Raw genomic sequence first — 15662 nt, forward strand, 5'->3', positions numbered from 1 at the left:
ACCCTTTTCGGGTTATTTAATACCGAATCCAAAGATTTTGAAGAAAAAAAATTTTTAATAGAATATATTTGTTTTCACGTCGGTTTCTATTCAACCCATTGTTGGAACCATAACAGGTACTACCACTCCGGGTCAGAGTGGACCTGGGAGCAATCGTAATTAAAGGGTGGCTCCACACTCCCCAAAGCCCACAAGCTGGGGCCTCACCACTGGATATAGTTTAAGGTCATACCCAGGACCCCCATTGAGGGACTTTTACCCTCTGCAGGGGGGCAGTCGGTGTATTCTAATGCCCCACCGACAGGGCCATTTCAATGGGTAGCTAATCTGTATGTATGTCCCAAGATGAAGAACAGAGTTTTCAGTGGGTAGCTAAACTGTACAAGTCTTGAACTGTAAAAGTTTGCAAACGAAGAGCAAGATTCTTTCACATATGGACACAAAACATTATGTGCGAGAATTCTAAAATATCCGGTATTGAGCGATTCCGGTTTCTGATTGGTTGTTAGAGTATAGTTCCATTTGATTAGTCCGTTCCTCTCACCCCTCTCTATAAATAGAACCTTCCAGTTTTTTGGAATCATACCTTCTTATATAAAAAATATTGCAACAAGAACCTTTTATTTAATCCACAAGAGTAGGATGCTCTCATTTTCGTCAGCCATGACCAAGTAATTTGCAATTATATTTTTGGGTTGCACAGGAATGTAACTGTTATAAATGAATTTCACCAAATACTCTATCCACTGTGCCACGGGTCACTACCAATTTGACAGGATACACCAAAATTTTGTGCAAATAACTCACACGATGCAAACAGTGGTCCGAATTATGCAAATACAAATAATCAATGCTCATCTACAAAATTCAAAACTGTAATAGCTGATTTGTTTATGAAAAACGGAAATGCATTCCGGTAGATTATTGCATCTCTCTCTCTCTCATATATATATATTTTAAATTGAAAAATAAAAAAAATAGTAATATGAGAGTCACATAAAGGCGAGAAACACAAATACAGGTGCAGGAGATGTAATATAGTTTTACTTATAGAAGAAAAGAAAAAAAAGCAAACAAAAGACTAACGGTATAAGGAACTGTGGTCCAAACAAATTATTTCCGTAAAATAAAAATTAAATGGGAGGGGGGGGGGGTATTTAGATTTTATTTGGTTGATAAAGATCGGTGTCAAGAATTGTACGTGTGGTGGCTGAAAATCCCCCCCCCATCTCTTGTTCTTTCAGAGTACACTGAATGACTCATTGGTTGAATGGAAATCTTTTTTTTTTTTAACATTCCCGTCAGAGGAGCAAGAATAAACACAGAGCTAATAAGGAGGAACACTGCGGACGTTTCTCATCAAATGTACACATTTGCAATTGAAAGGGTAATCAAAAAACCACATCACATGCGTTGCCATCGAACGCATAATGGAAAAGTCGGACGCAGTTATTGTGTTAACAAAAAAAAAAAAAAAAAGGAATAAACAGGAAAAAGAAAAAAAGTCTGACCAGTACAAACATTACAGCAGGAAAAAAATTATATCAGGGATTGACATAACAAAAAAAAATTACAAGATTTGATTTCAAAAAATAAATTATGGGGTTTATCTATTTTATTTTTAATTTCATCATATTTTACTTTGGTTTTGATACCCCTAAATTCAACCCAAATTTACAACCCTTCCTTTTCATAACCTATCATACTTTAATAAATCAGAGTCCATTTTCTGTAGGCTGTTTTTGAACCCAGTCAACGACGGGTACTTTTGCTAAGTATATATGACAAAATTATGTTGACACACCGGTTTTCATTAGGAATCCGGAAAGTTAAGCATCATTGAGCCAGGTCAGTACTGAGAATAGCTATACATGTTCTGTTCATCGTCGTCCTGAACTCCTTGCCGTTGGATACTGCTGACCCAGGAGTGATTAGGGATTGTGCAACCTTTGCCCCACAATCCACCATCCCTCCAAGATGATCAAATCAACATTGGAGAGGTAAAAGAAACACATGGATAGAGTGGAACGATAAAATTGTCACCCTAGAAAAGATGACATGATTCCATTTCTGTTTGATGAAAACTGGTTTTCTTTCTTTGTTGCAGATCATCTGTTACCAGCCGTGTACAAATCCCAAGAGCGATAGAAGCCTTCTATCATGTTTGAAAGTAACACAATGTTCAACTAGCAACATTGGAAATGCACTACTGTACAACTCGTGCTCTCTACCTATCCAACTTATGACAACAGGACCATTGCCAGCACCCTCAAAATGCATTGATGGATTACCACGAATAAGAGGGTCGTGCCCAGGGTAATGAAAACAAAAACAAAATTTCTGGCCACGGTCTTTGGTATGGTTTAAAGTGAGGGTCACATCATGCCACCTCACATCTTTGAAGTAAGCTTGAAAGTCAATACCAAAGTGTATTTGGATGTGCTAAGAAGTGTGGTGATCCCCTGGTGCAATCAGGTGGCTGCTGGCAGACTCAGTGTCGCAACAAGACTTGGCACAAGCTCACACATCTAAAGAGAGCCAAGCTTGGCCTCAGAAGGAGTGGCATAACTTTGTACTCTTCTCTCACTGACCTGAACCCACTGGACTATTTTGTTTGGTCATATGTCGAGAACATCACCAACATGACTTCCCACAATACAAAACCAGCCTGATCGCTGCCATCCATCAAGTATTTGCAAAGCTCTTGCCAGCACTTATTGAAAAGGCATGCTCCCAGTTCCAGACTCATATTGATGCGGTGATTGAGGCTGAAGACGGCTACATTGAATAGATATCAGCTCTACTACATAATCAAGTTTCCTGAATTGATTTTTTCAATAAAAGTTTTAAAATAAAGCTGTAGTGTTGTTTTCTTTAGGCAACAAATTTATCGTTCCATCCCGTATCTATATACCTCAGATATCAAGTTTTGATTTAAGTAAAATGAAATAAAGGGAGATAACTCTCGATCACGTGTTACCTTCCAGTTCTATGAATTTCAAAGCAAAGATTAAAAACCTCAAAATTTAAATAAAATTTCATTTTATGCAAATCCCAAAATAGTAACGCATGGAAATGTTGATGTCGGAAGTGTTCGCTATTATTTGTTTGTATCGACCAATGTTCAGAGGTGGAAGTGATTAGCATATGAATGTCACATCACTACAAATAAACTCATGGGAAATTTTCACATGACAAGAATGATCTACGAAGGTCGTTCCAGCAGTAAAGCCTCCTATTATTTTTTTTTCTCTTAAACTCAAAAAGTTGAAGAGCTACAAAGATGAGTGTTAACAATTAAAACCAGCAATCTTTTGTGCTCCAAAATTTAGTTTCTACATAGTCACCAGCATTCTCGATACACTTTTTCTCAGGAATTCAATGATGCATTTCTGCTTTCAACATATGTCCATAACAGGGGTTGCTTTCTTACAGCCAAACACCGTCAATATATGTAACAGAGAGATGAAACCGTCAGGTCATAAATGCATAAGTTCAGTCATCATAACAATGAGATTTGCAATCTACTGATCCATTTGGGCAGAATAAAAAAATAGGAGGCATTACTCATAATCATATACTAAGGCATTTCATGTTTATACCTATATTATCGCTTTTTATACTTACAAGCAGGGGTGCCCGGCGTTGCTGGGGTGTGGAGAGGTGGTGTAGTAAGGAACCCCCGGGAGATGGTTCAAAACAACAGTAGGCAGCCCGGGTGGAGAGAGGTGCAAAAAAAGTTGTAGTAGGCAGACAGGCAGGCTCAAACCCATAATAGGATGTAGAAAAAGGTGAATAAAAAAAAACCTAATGCCTTAGCTGACGTGTCCATCGCGAAACCGGAAACCGCGAACATTCAAATTAAGGGTAGTCAATCCAACGGAGACAATGACTTGCAAAAATGTCAACGCAAAAACTGACTCCTTGTCAAAAACGGCCCAGTTGAGGGTGAAGGAATTAATGTTTTCGGCCAATTTTTCAATATTTGTCGTCCGAGACATCGAGCTTTAAACCGATACCAATTTTGTCACATTCTGACGCGTCTGTCAGAAGTTTTGAGAGACATACAAACATACATACATACAGATAGGTAAGATTTATATAATAGATTACAAAAAAAAAAAAAAAAAAAAAAAAAAAAGACCTGGTAAATGGTGATTAATCTCATATCACAAAGAAAAAAAATAAAAATTTGCTCATTTTAAAATGAATTGTTCTCAAATCAAATTCCGTCGTCCTTTTAAGTAAAAACAAAAAAACACAATTTTCAATAAATTTCAAAAGGTGACATTGCATTTATATATCTTTCAACATATTTAGCTGATAATAATTTTATTATAAGGAAACAATGTTTTAAAATGAACAAAATTAAACTTTGACAATAAAAGACATTCATTTCATTTAAAGGATATCTAGTTGATAATGGCAATTATCTTTATAGAAGAAAATTTTTCTTAAAAGTATTGACTGACATATTTCAATATATCACTATTATTACTATCATTTTTTATTATTTTTATTATTATTGTTATTTTTATTAATATTGTTATTAATATTGTTATTAATATTAATATTGTTATTAATAGTTGTTAATGTTATTGTTGTTAACCATAAATATTATTAATATTTTTATTATTATTATTATTATTAATATTTTTTTATTAATATTTTTAATATTTTTATTATTAATATTTTTTTTATTAATATTTTTATTAATATTATTTTTATTAATATTATTTTATTAATATTATTTTTATTAATATTATTTTATTATTAATGTTTTTATTAATATTATTTTTATTATTAATGTTTTTATTAATATTATTTTATTATTAATGTTTTTATTAATATTATTTTTATTATTAATGTTTTTATTAATATTATTTTTATTATTAATGTTTTTATTAATATTATTTTTATTATTAATGTTTTTATTAATATTATTTTTATTATTAATGTTTTTATTAATATTATTTTTATTATTAATGTTTTTATTAATATTATTTTATTATTAATGTTTTTATTAATATTATTTTATTATTAATGTTTTTATTAATATTATTTTATTATTAATGTTTTTATTAATATTATTTTATTATTAATGTTTTTATTAATATTATTTTTATTATTAATGTTTTTATTAATATTATTTTTATTATTAATGTTTTTATTAATATTATTAATGTTTTTATTAATATTATTAATGTTTTTATTAATATTATTTTTATTATTAATGTTTTTATTATTAATGTTTTTATTAATATTATTAATGTTTTTATTAATATTATTTTTATTATTAATGTTTTTATTAATATTTTATTATTAATGTTTTTATTAATATTTTATTATTAATATTTTTATTAATATTTTATTATTAATGTTTTTATTAATATTTTATTAATATTTTTATTAATATTTTTATTATTAATGTTTTTATTAATATTATTAATGTTTTTATTAATATTATTTTTATTATTAATGGTTTTATTAATATTATTAATGTTTTTATTAATATTTTTTTATTATTAATGTTTTTATTAATATTATTATTATTAATGTTTTTATTAATATTATTATTATTAATGTTTTTATTAATATTATTATTATTAATGTTTTTATTAATATTATTATTATTAATGTTTTTATTAATATTATTATTATTAATGTTTTTATTAATATTACTGTTATTGTTAACCATAAATAATATAGATTGATGTAGAAAGCATTGTAGAATATCCACAAGTTATTTCGCTAAAAGGCTTATAAAGCGAGGAATAGTACTTTTTGACACAAATAAGCAAGAATTGTAAAAAGTGGAATTATCTGCGATTAAGTTCTTAATTTGTAAATGGTAACATTCTGCATTGGCAATTATCGTGGAACCCCATTAAGCCAATTATGTATTGGAGTGAATATATAACACGAAGGTAGAAGTGAAATAAATACAATGGGTAAGAGTAAATAGAGTGATGGCTGGAGAAAGGGAGAGAGAAAAGGCGGTAATGAGAAAGAGAGAGAGAGCAGGAGAGGGGGGAAAGCGGTAGAGAGAGAGGCAGAGAGGACGGTAGAGACAAAGAGAGAGGGATAAATCAGAATAAAAACAGGTGAACTTACATTCTTGGATCGCAGGCATCAAAACCAGCTCGATTCAAATAATAAGCAGTGACGGAATCAGGAATCTGAAAAGAAAAAATTGTTTTCAGAGTTCTGCAATTTTTTTTTTTTTTTTTTTTAGAGTTCTACAATTTTTTTTTTTTAGAGTTCTAGAATTGTTTTTCTTTTTAGAGTTCTACAAAAATGAAGAAAAGCGAAATGAAATACAAATGTTGAGAAAGCATGGAGTCATCGACAAACACACGAGACGCATTTCTACATTTGCAAAAAAAATTAGTTTGGAAAATTTGGGTGAAATCGAAAAGTAATTATAAAACCCTGGAAAAAAAAGTCTCCACTCCATCCAGGTCAGATGTTTTGGGGAAAAATCAGATATTTTGTAATTCTTATGCAAAACTAGGAAAACAAATGACTGATTGAAACCTCTTATGGCTGTAAAAAAGTGCCAAAAATGGGCTCTGAATGATGGATTACACTCCCTTAATGTGCGACCATAAGGGCTAATGTCACATAGCCCACTACACAATTCAGGTCATTACCTTTCCAACAAGCCTTCATTTATTTAATTCTGATCAATAGTCAATGAAATTTGTAAGTTATAAAATTACCAAAAAAGGTGATATGAGCAAAATTAAATATTGAAATGCTCATATCTTTAGTTCTATGGGACGAAACTACATGAATATTTGCAGGCTTTTTGAAGATAATACTATTCTATTGTTAAAATTTTATGCTAATCGGTAAAAAAGAACGTATATTTTCAAACCAATAAAATATGCCCAAATTTGCCTATATCTGTACACACACACACACACACACACACATACATATATATATTAGTATCCTGGCAGGCCAGGTTCAGTTTTTTCCCCTGTGGCCCTGCCAGACCACTAATATATACACACACACACACACACACACAATATATACGGCATAATCACGTTGATACATCGTTTCTCATTAGATCACCGATGTTAAGCAACGTTGAACCGGGTCATTACCAGATTGGCGACTAATTTAGGAATACTAAGCGCTGTATGTAGGATGACGTCTACACGTTCCTGCAAGAGTTGAAAGATCCTAACGTTGTTACATAGGCCACTACATAAGCAATCGGAGACATACGACTGGATTACTTGTGAATTTCATACTTTGGAGGAGGAAGTGCCACAATTTCATTTCCTACACAGGCGCGCGTGCGCGCGCACACACACACACACACACACACACACGTGGGTAAGAGTTGTATAACAAAGAATTGTATACAAACACGCAAGTTGACAGGTATTTCTGTCCATTGAGCTCATGACATTAAAACATGGTAAACATTGTCAGCGGTTTCTTTGATGCTGAAAAGGATACAAAAATACAAACGGAAAAACACGAGCCTCCTTCCCACTTACCTTATTTAGCATAGCATAACACACACACACACACACACACACACACATTTTACATACATTCCATAAAACAGCCGATGAGATTTAATACTTGGGAAAGCATTCCCAAGTATTAAATAGTTTCAAGACTTCCAATTTCACCATTATTATTCCTGAACAGGGTGGGGAAGGGTTAAAAAAAACAAACAAAAAAAACTTTTATATTAACTCTTAACGTCTCATACCGCCCAAAATCAGTACTTGTATTATGCCACTGCACTAAGTGATAATTTTTCATTTTTAACATCTATTTTTAAATACTTATAAAATATCAAGGTAAAACTTGCGGAGAACGCTATTTTTACGGTTGTTGTAAAAATGGAAGGAAAATTTAAAATTTCGTTCCGTTTTAAAGTTAGTACATTTTTACATGTCAACTTTTACAGGTTTTCGAGTATGCTGACAATGTTGAGGCGCGTCTATTCCGAAAGCCGTTCTTAACATGGGGAGGGTTGGGTATTTATTCGTTGTAAGCATACCCAAAAACTTATAAAAGTCGACATTTCCAATGTGAACGGGGAGTTGGACTTGTGTAAAAAAAAAAAAAAAATACCAAAAAGGTGTACCAAATTGACTTTTTTGAATATATATAAAAAATACGATTGTTTAATGTTATTCTTTCGATTACTTTCGTTTGGGGGAGGGGGGGGGTCACAATAAAAAAAAAAAAAATGAAATAAAAAACGGAACGAAATTAAATTTCCATTCCATTTTTACAACAACCGTAAAACAGCATTATTTAAAAGGGAAATAACTATTCACATCCGGGTCATAATAACTATTTCAGAATCTTATTTACGTCAATAAGTGCACCCATGTCATTATTTTTCGAACTTACCCTTGAGATTTTTAATTTTTTAAATTTGTATTTCTGTCTTTCTCATATATATAAGATCTGTTATTTTTTTTTAGCGATATAATCAGTTGCTTATTTGTATTTTATTTTTTTGCGATGAAGGGATTACCGCTCTTTTTCTTTTACATCGCCCCCCTTCTTTAACAGGACGCATTTTTTTATTTATTTACTGTAAAAGCATGCATATGAGCGGATGTGAGAGAATCAGGAGCAGTTGAAGGATAGCTGGCTAGCGAAAATATTAACAGCAGCCGCCATGAAAGCATGCATGCAAATTAGCAAGTGTGCGCGAGCTTGCATCACTAAGAAAAAAAAAAAAAAATACACCAAGTGGTTGATGGAGAAGCAAGTTACGTGCCTTCCACGATGAACGTGTATATACCAGTGCTCGTCACACGTGAAATGACGAGAACAGAGACTTTTAAAAAGCACATTGTGTGTGAAAAGATTTTTGAAAGATAATGAAATGCGTTCTTTTGAAAGAACCACGAATAAATGCATTTCATTAGCACTTTAAAAAAAAAAAAAAAAAATGCAGAGTTGGATTTTTATTTCTTTCTCCTACGTGTTGGTTTCTGCGACGTTACATTACTAGTAGGATAGGGGGACCTTGGCAGTCATAAAATACGCTTAAATATATTTTAATTCACGCAGATTTCTTATTAAAGAGCTAATTCTCTATTGAATATATATATATATATATATATATATATATATATATATATACACATACACACGTTTCTGTGGAAATATATTCTATTTCCTTATAATATATACAATCCTTATTTAAGAAGCTCGATGTAATTACAGAGCAATATAGTGAATAAATGACAAACTATATTAAAAAATTCATGATGTTGACCATCTTATAATTTATTCCTTTAATTCATTTGACATTTACAATTCTTGAAAGTATTTATTTCGTAGCGCAAAATCAATCAATTATTATATCAATCAGTGAATCAATTTTTGCCCTTAACTCATCAGAAGAAATAGCAACAATCAATCCATCAAAAGGATTGAGAGTGCGTTTTGACAGGATTAAAATCCGAATATATATATATATATATATATATAGCAATGATTTCAAAAGTATATATAAAAAAGGGTGCCATCAGCTAGAATCGAAACCAAAACTCCAGCTGCATCCCCTCATTTAGCACTCCAGCCACATTGCCACCATTTGAGCTAATCTGACAGAGAAATAAGTTATAAAATCAAACCACTTTTAGCTATGATAAGTTTACGCATGCACAAACTAATAGAAATGTCGACACGTGAACACATGAACATTTTCCATTTCAATTTTTCTGTACATGTCATTCCTCCATCCAACCAAAGATTTTACCTAAAAATCTCAGCTAAAAAGTCGCACAATCCGTAAACTCTAGATGTACCATAATTTTAATGGAATTTTCCGCTTTTCTGCCAAATTTTAACCTTACATGGAAATTAACAATTTTAACTTTATTCTTATACATCTAAACTCGTTACATTATGTTGTAGCATTAAATATGCGCCCCCCCCCCCGCTAAAAAAAACAAAAACAAAAAAACAAACAGACCACATCAATGTATGTGAATCATTTGCAACATTGTTTTTCGGCATTAAACTAATCGTAAAAAGAGTCACTGTAAGATGGAATACACCAAATAAAACAGACAGAATTCATTGTCTTTTACTACAAATGGAACCAACTAAACCAAAACATAACTGACAAAAAGAAATCAATAAAAATCAAATACAAATTAAAACGGACAGATCAAACCAATGAATAAATCACCTACAATATGTATTGTCTTTCAACAATGAACTAATCGTAAAAGAGTCGATACACTATAACAGCGGTTCTCAACCGGGGGGCGAATCGCCCCCTAGTGGGCGAAAATCAAATTTTGGGGGGCGATTTTCAATCAATTTTATCTGTGAAAAATTTTGACATTTTTGCGAGTAAATTTTTTAAATTTTTTGAAATTATAAACGCGTAGCTAAACTATTAGTGCGAAACTTTGGTCACGTGACCTATGAATTGCTCTCTTATAAATGAATTGTCAGTTTTGAATATTCAATTTATTTCAGTAAATCCGATTCTCCAGTGACATTGTCTTACAAGTGTTTACAATTTTCACACACACACATTCATTCCATTACGTGAATTTACAAAAACAAAAACACGAAAAACAGTTAGCGTTAATCAAGTTTTCATTATTATAATTGTTGTAAAATACTTTATTTGCATTAAATTAGTTTTCATTTAAAAATAAAGTTTAATTATATAATATTTATTTGTTTATTAAAAGCTCAAAAAATTATATTGAGAAATAGAATATTGTTTTATGACCAAAAATTATAAGGGGGTCCACCAAGAAAAAAAAGAAGAGAAAAGGGGTCCATGGGTCAAAAAAGGTTGAGAACCGCTGCACTATAAGATGGACTACACTAAATAGAACAAAGGCAGGATTCTACATGGAACCAACTAAACCAAATGTAATTGACAAAAATAAAATATAAATAAAAACGAAATACAAATTAAAAAAGACAACTTCCAATTCTGCCCACAATTTCTGTTTATTAAGCAAACCATTTGTTGGTTCAGGAGGCGTTGTGCAAATTCCATTCAAATCCTTTAAGCCTTGTCACAGATTCAGAATCGCTTATTCTTCAATTTGCATACAAACACACCATTGTGAATGGCACAGTTCTGACTGGTAAGAGTCTGAACCCCCACACCACCCGAGGAAATGCCAAAGTAACTGGGCTTTAAACCTTGTACAAATACAGTACTATGCACTTTAATATTTTTAAATTCAGTACATTCAACCTGGACGGAGAGAACTAGAAACAAGTAGAGGCTAGGTTGGTTTTGTTTTACGGCATATCAACTCTTTTTGGGTTATTTAATGCCGGTCAGTTATTTTGGAAAAAGTTTCTATGCTCCAAGTTTTTTTTTTTTTTTTTTATCTTTAAATATTTATTTGTAGAGTTTGGTTTGGTTGTTTTATGGCATAACAACCCTTTTCAGGTCATCTAATATTGAATCCAGTCATTTTATTGAAAGGTTTTACACTTCAAACTCTGAATATCTTCAAATATTTATTCATGCCGTACAGAGACACAAGAGAGGTAAATAGATGGTATTGTCAGAGTTTCACTAGACTATATTTTTTGTCAATCTGGATGTGAATTCAGTCAGCAAATCTCGGGATTCCACTTTCCACTGTTAATCAAGTAATTGCCCAAATCGCACAAAAAGGAAAAAGAATGTATATCATCTCTTCCAGATCGACCAAAACATCTAATAGAAATCTTCATTATTAATGATAATGTGGGTGTTTTATATATATATATATATATATATATATATATATATATATATATATATATATATAACAGTATGGCGGCTGTATGCAAATGTCAAGCAGTGTGTGAAATGATGTCACCACAGGGAAAAAGAAAAAGACTATAAAAAAAATGTGTGCACAGACCGACGGAGGCAACAAGGACGTTAGAGAAGACAATCAGGTTAGAGACGTGGATTACATCACAGCCATAATGAGAAGTCATGTTTGGCAGGAGAATGAGGGACAAAGTTTTTTTCTCAAAACCTGAAACAGCAAGTTGAAGTTCTTTCCTATTTTTTTATCTCCTTTGCGACTGAGTCTACAACATCTTGGGTCCCAGGCATTTACATGTTAACGTGCATGTAGTCATGTACTATGTTGCATATACCTCTGTTATGTTTACGTATATTTTTGCTTGATTGGTAGCTTGTTCCGTTTTATGGCATATCAACCCATTCTTAGTCCTTGCTATATCAATGTGCTTTGTTAGCGTTCAGGTTAACGTTGGCATCAGGGTATTTTGTAGTGTTGGGACGATTAATCGGAATCGGAAGATTTGAGGGTATCAGAAAAATTGATGCGTATTTTCCGATGCCAAAACGATTCTTTTGTCTTAGTTGATTTTCTTTAAAAGAAAAAACTTCCATTGCTGGTAACAATGATAAAATAGTAAACATTTATTGATTTTATAATATCAGTAAAGCTAAAATCGATAGATCACCCTCCATAAGTGTATTTTGACGTTTAAGAAAACATCTGCATATTTAACACGCGTTTTTTTTTTTTTTTTTTTTTTGAAGATCGACTCACCCATCAATTTCGACGTATGAGCTTCCGCCACAACAACTAAGTTGCTCGGAAATCCACACGGACGATTTGTTTATAGTGGTGAAGGCTTTGTGTAGAACCAACCACCCTTATTGGTATTACAGCTTACCTTTGGTGCAGATAACTGCCACAGAACAGAGTATACAGTAAACCGTAGGTTTTTACATCAGCTAACTTTTTTTCATGATGCGATTAATTTAAAAATACTTATGTTGCGATTAACCACAATAAGTTATACTCATGAACCGCAACGTTTTTATTAACACACACGATCAATAGGTGTCAATGGGAAATATATATATATATATATGGACTCTCTATCGATTTCAATGCATGAGTTTCTGCCACAACAACTAAGCTGCTCGGAAATCCACACGGACGATTTGTTTATAGTGGTGAAGGCTTTGTGTAGAACCAACCACATTTATTACTGCTAATCTTTACCATTACAGATGACTGCCACAGGACAGAGTGTACAGTAGACCACAAGTTTTTAGATCAGAGTTACCTTCTCCTAGATGCATGTTTTAACTTAGGCTAGGGGTGCATCTCTCCTAGTGAATTAATGCACCCCCAGATACCAACCTGGAAATTTCTACGATTCGGCACAGTACATACAGTGCCTAGCCTTCCCAAATGCTCACCCATATGGTGCTGGTCAGGTTCAACGCTGCTTAACTTTGGTGATCTGGTAAAGGACCGGTGTGTCAACGTCATTGTGCCGTGTGTGTGTATATATATATATATGATTCCTTAATTTTATCACAAATTAATATATGAAAATATTTTATGCGTAAATTTTCAGTATTCACTGAAACCGTGCTCAATACATAGGTAGAGCTAGGTAGTAAGTTATAAAATATATATATGGCAAGTAAGCTACACAGAATATTCCGCGTTTTATTCTTGTGAGAATTCGTCAGGCTTTGTGGCAGACTTCACAAAACTTATTACTATAATATGAAATGGAAGACAACATGCCTAAATCTAAAAAAAAAAAAAAAAAAAAAAAAAAAAAAAATGCCGATCTACCCCCCCCATTCCTTATTTCATAAAGTTTGACAATTTTTAATGTGACACATGTCATAATCGAATAAGAAATGACCTTTTCACTTAATAGGTCAATCCACCTAATACCACTTAACGCATGAAAATAGACAAAGGTTTTAGACAACCAATCATAATTTAGAACCTTACTGTCACGGGGACGCGCAGGGGGGTGGGGGAAGCTTGTGCTGCATAGACCTTGCTTGTATGACTCCTTAAAACAAGCAGACTTCATAAAATACTGTAAAATATAAGAAAAATATTTTTAATCTATAAATAAAACGGGTGTGTGTGTGTATAAATATTTAACCGATAAACACTTAAACTACTGGTCACATTACATTGAAATTAACAGGAAATAGTTATACACCAAAGTATGGTTTATAATGAGTAAAATCTTTGTTTGGATGGGTGAATAACGCGTACAGAGGTCAGCAAGTTAAAATGCAAAATATCATTTTAACTTGCCGACATATGTGTATTAGTTTGCGCATGCATAAAACTAATAACTAGATGTGCTTTCATTTTAAAACTTTCTTATCTGTGTCGGATTAGCTCAAATGCTAGGGAACGCGGCTGGAGTGCTAAATGTTTTAATTTCGATTCTAGCTGATGGCATCCAAGTCATTTTTTTTTTTTTTTTTTACTTGTGAAATTATTACTATATATTAGGTACAATATAATATTCAATAGAGAATTGGTTCTGTTATAATACAAAATCTGCATGAATTAAAATATATCTTTGCATATTTTACGACCCCCTCCCCTCTCTTGCTGGTTATATATAAATACAGATATAACATGAAATAAACGATTTATTCAATTTTGATTCACACATGGAAAAGGCAAAAATAAAACAAAGTCATGGTCATTTTGTTTTACGGCATATCAACCCTTTGAGTTATTGAATGCCAAATCCAGTCATTTTTGGAAAAAGTTTTTGTTTCACGTTCTCTGTATGTTCAAATATTTACTCATAATGTTTGGTTTGGTTGTTTTGGAGATGAAATGGTTACTGTTTCTTAGAACTTTTTATATGCTACCTAGATTATAATATCTACGATTTGAAAAGCGAGGTTACGTGCATCTTTAATTGGGGCAACTTTTACATGCGATTTCGCGATTTTTTTTAAATCTCTGCGTATTTGTTTGGCTTTTCCGTATATAAGCAAAACTGAATCCGTAGAAAAGGTACTCCCTGGCACTTGTGCTGGAGGTCCAGAAAAACAATCAGCTTTGATCAGTTGAAATTAAACGATTAAAAAGTTAAGCGAATGTGTGAACTCATTCGCTTAACTTTTTAATCGTTTAATTTCAACTGTTCTCACTTCCGCTGCTGTCGTAGAGGTAAGTTATCACTAGAACTACTTAGAACTTTTACTCGATTATGGCTGACAGAACAAGAGTATGCTACTCTTATGGATTAAATAAAAGGTTCCGTTTGAAATTCTGTGTAGATTCCTGGAGTTTGACAGAAGGATTCCCGAGTTTGACAAGATAAACCTAAAGGAGGTCAGAGGTTACATTGACAAACGTTTAAAAAATAAAACTCAAGATGAGAACAATAGTCCAAAATAATCCAAATAATAGGAATAATCAATCCTCACCTCAAAAGTTCCAAAGACCCATCTCATGTTTATCGAAAGGACATGATAGGACTGTCACAACATACCTGAAGAAGGACGAACAATGCAGTAACAGAAACGTTTCCAGTCAGAAAAATTGATTATTTGACAGATTTTAAGGGTACTCCCCTCCCTTCATGAAGGCAAGATCTGACCCAAGGTCCACTAGTGTGTGTGTGGAATGTTTTGACGTACAAAAAAGGAATAACAATAATTGCTAAATGTAAAATGTCTGGCGAGAAATATTAGACAGAATTGACAAAACATACAAAATCAGTGCTTTTTTTTTTTTTTTTTTTAAATAAAAAAAAAAAAAAAAAAAAAAATTGTTTATTCACCCCAACAAGGCATACCGCCACTAAGTCGTGATCAAGCAGATAACCGTTATCATATTAACGTTTTCTTACAAACT

General features: G+C 32.2%; 1 protein-coding gene across 1 annotated transcript in view; it reads right to left on the reverse strand.

The window, feature by feature from the left end:
* LOC145261053 (transcription initiation factor TFIID subunit 10-like) overlaps window positions 1-15662 on the reverse strand; it is a 225167-nt gene that overhangs the window by 61463 nt on the left and 148042 nt on the right. Inside the window, exon 3 of the mRNA XM_080119215.1 lies at window positions 6115-6179. Coding sequence (XP_079975341.1) covers window positions 6115-6179 — 65 coding nt within the window. The remainder of the gene's footprint in view (window positions 1-6114; window positions 6180-15662) is intronic.

This window comes from Euprymna scolopes, chromosome 37 (assembly GCF_053919585.1).
Source record: "Euprymna scolopes isolate OS-2025 chromosome 37, ASM5391958v1, whole genome shotgun sequence".
In the NCBI taxonomy this organism is placed as follows: Eukaryota; Metazoa; Mollusca; class Cephalopoda; order Sepiida; family Sepiolidae; genus Euprymna; species Euprymna scolopes.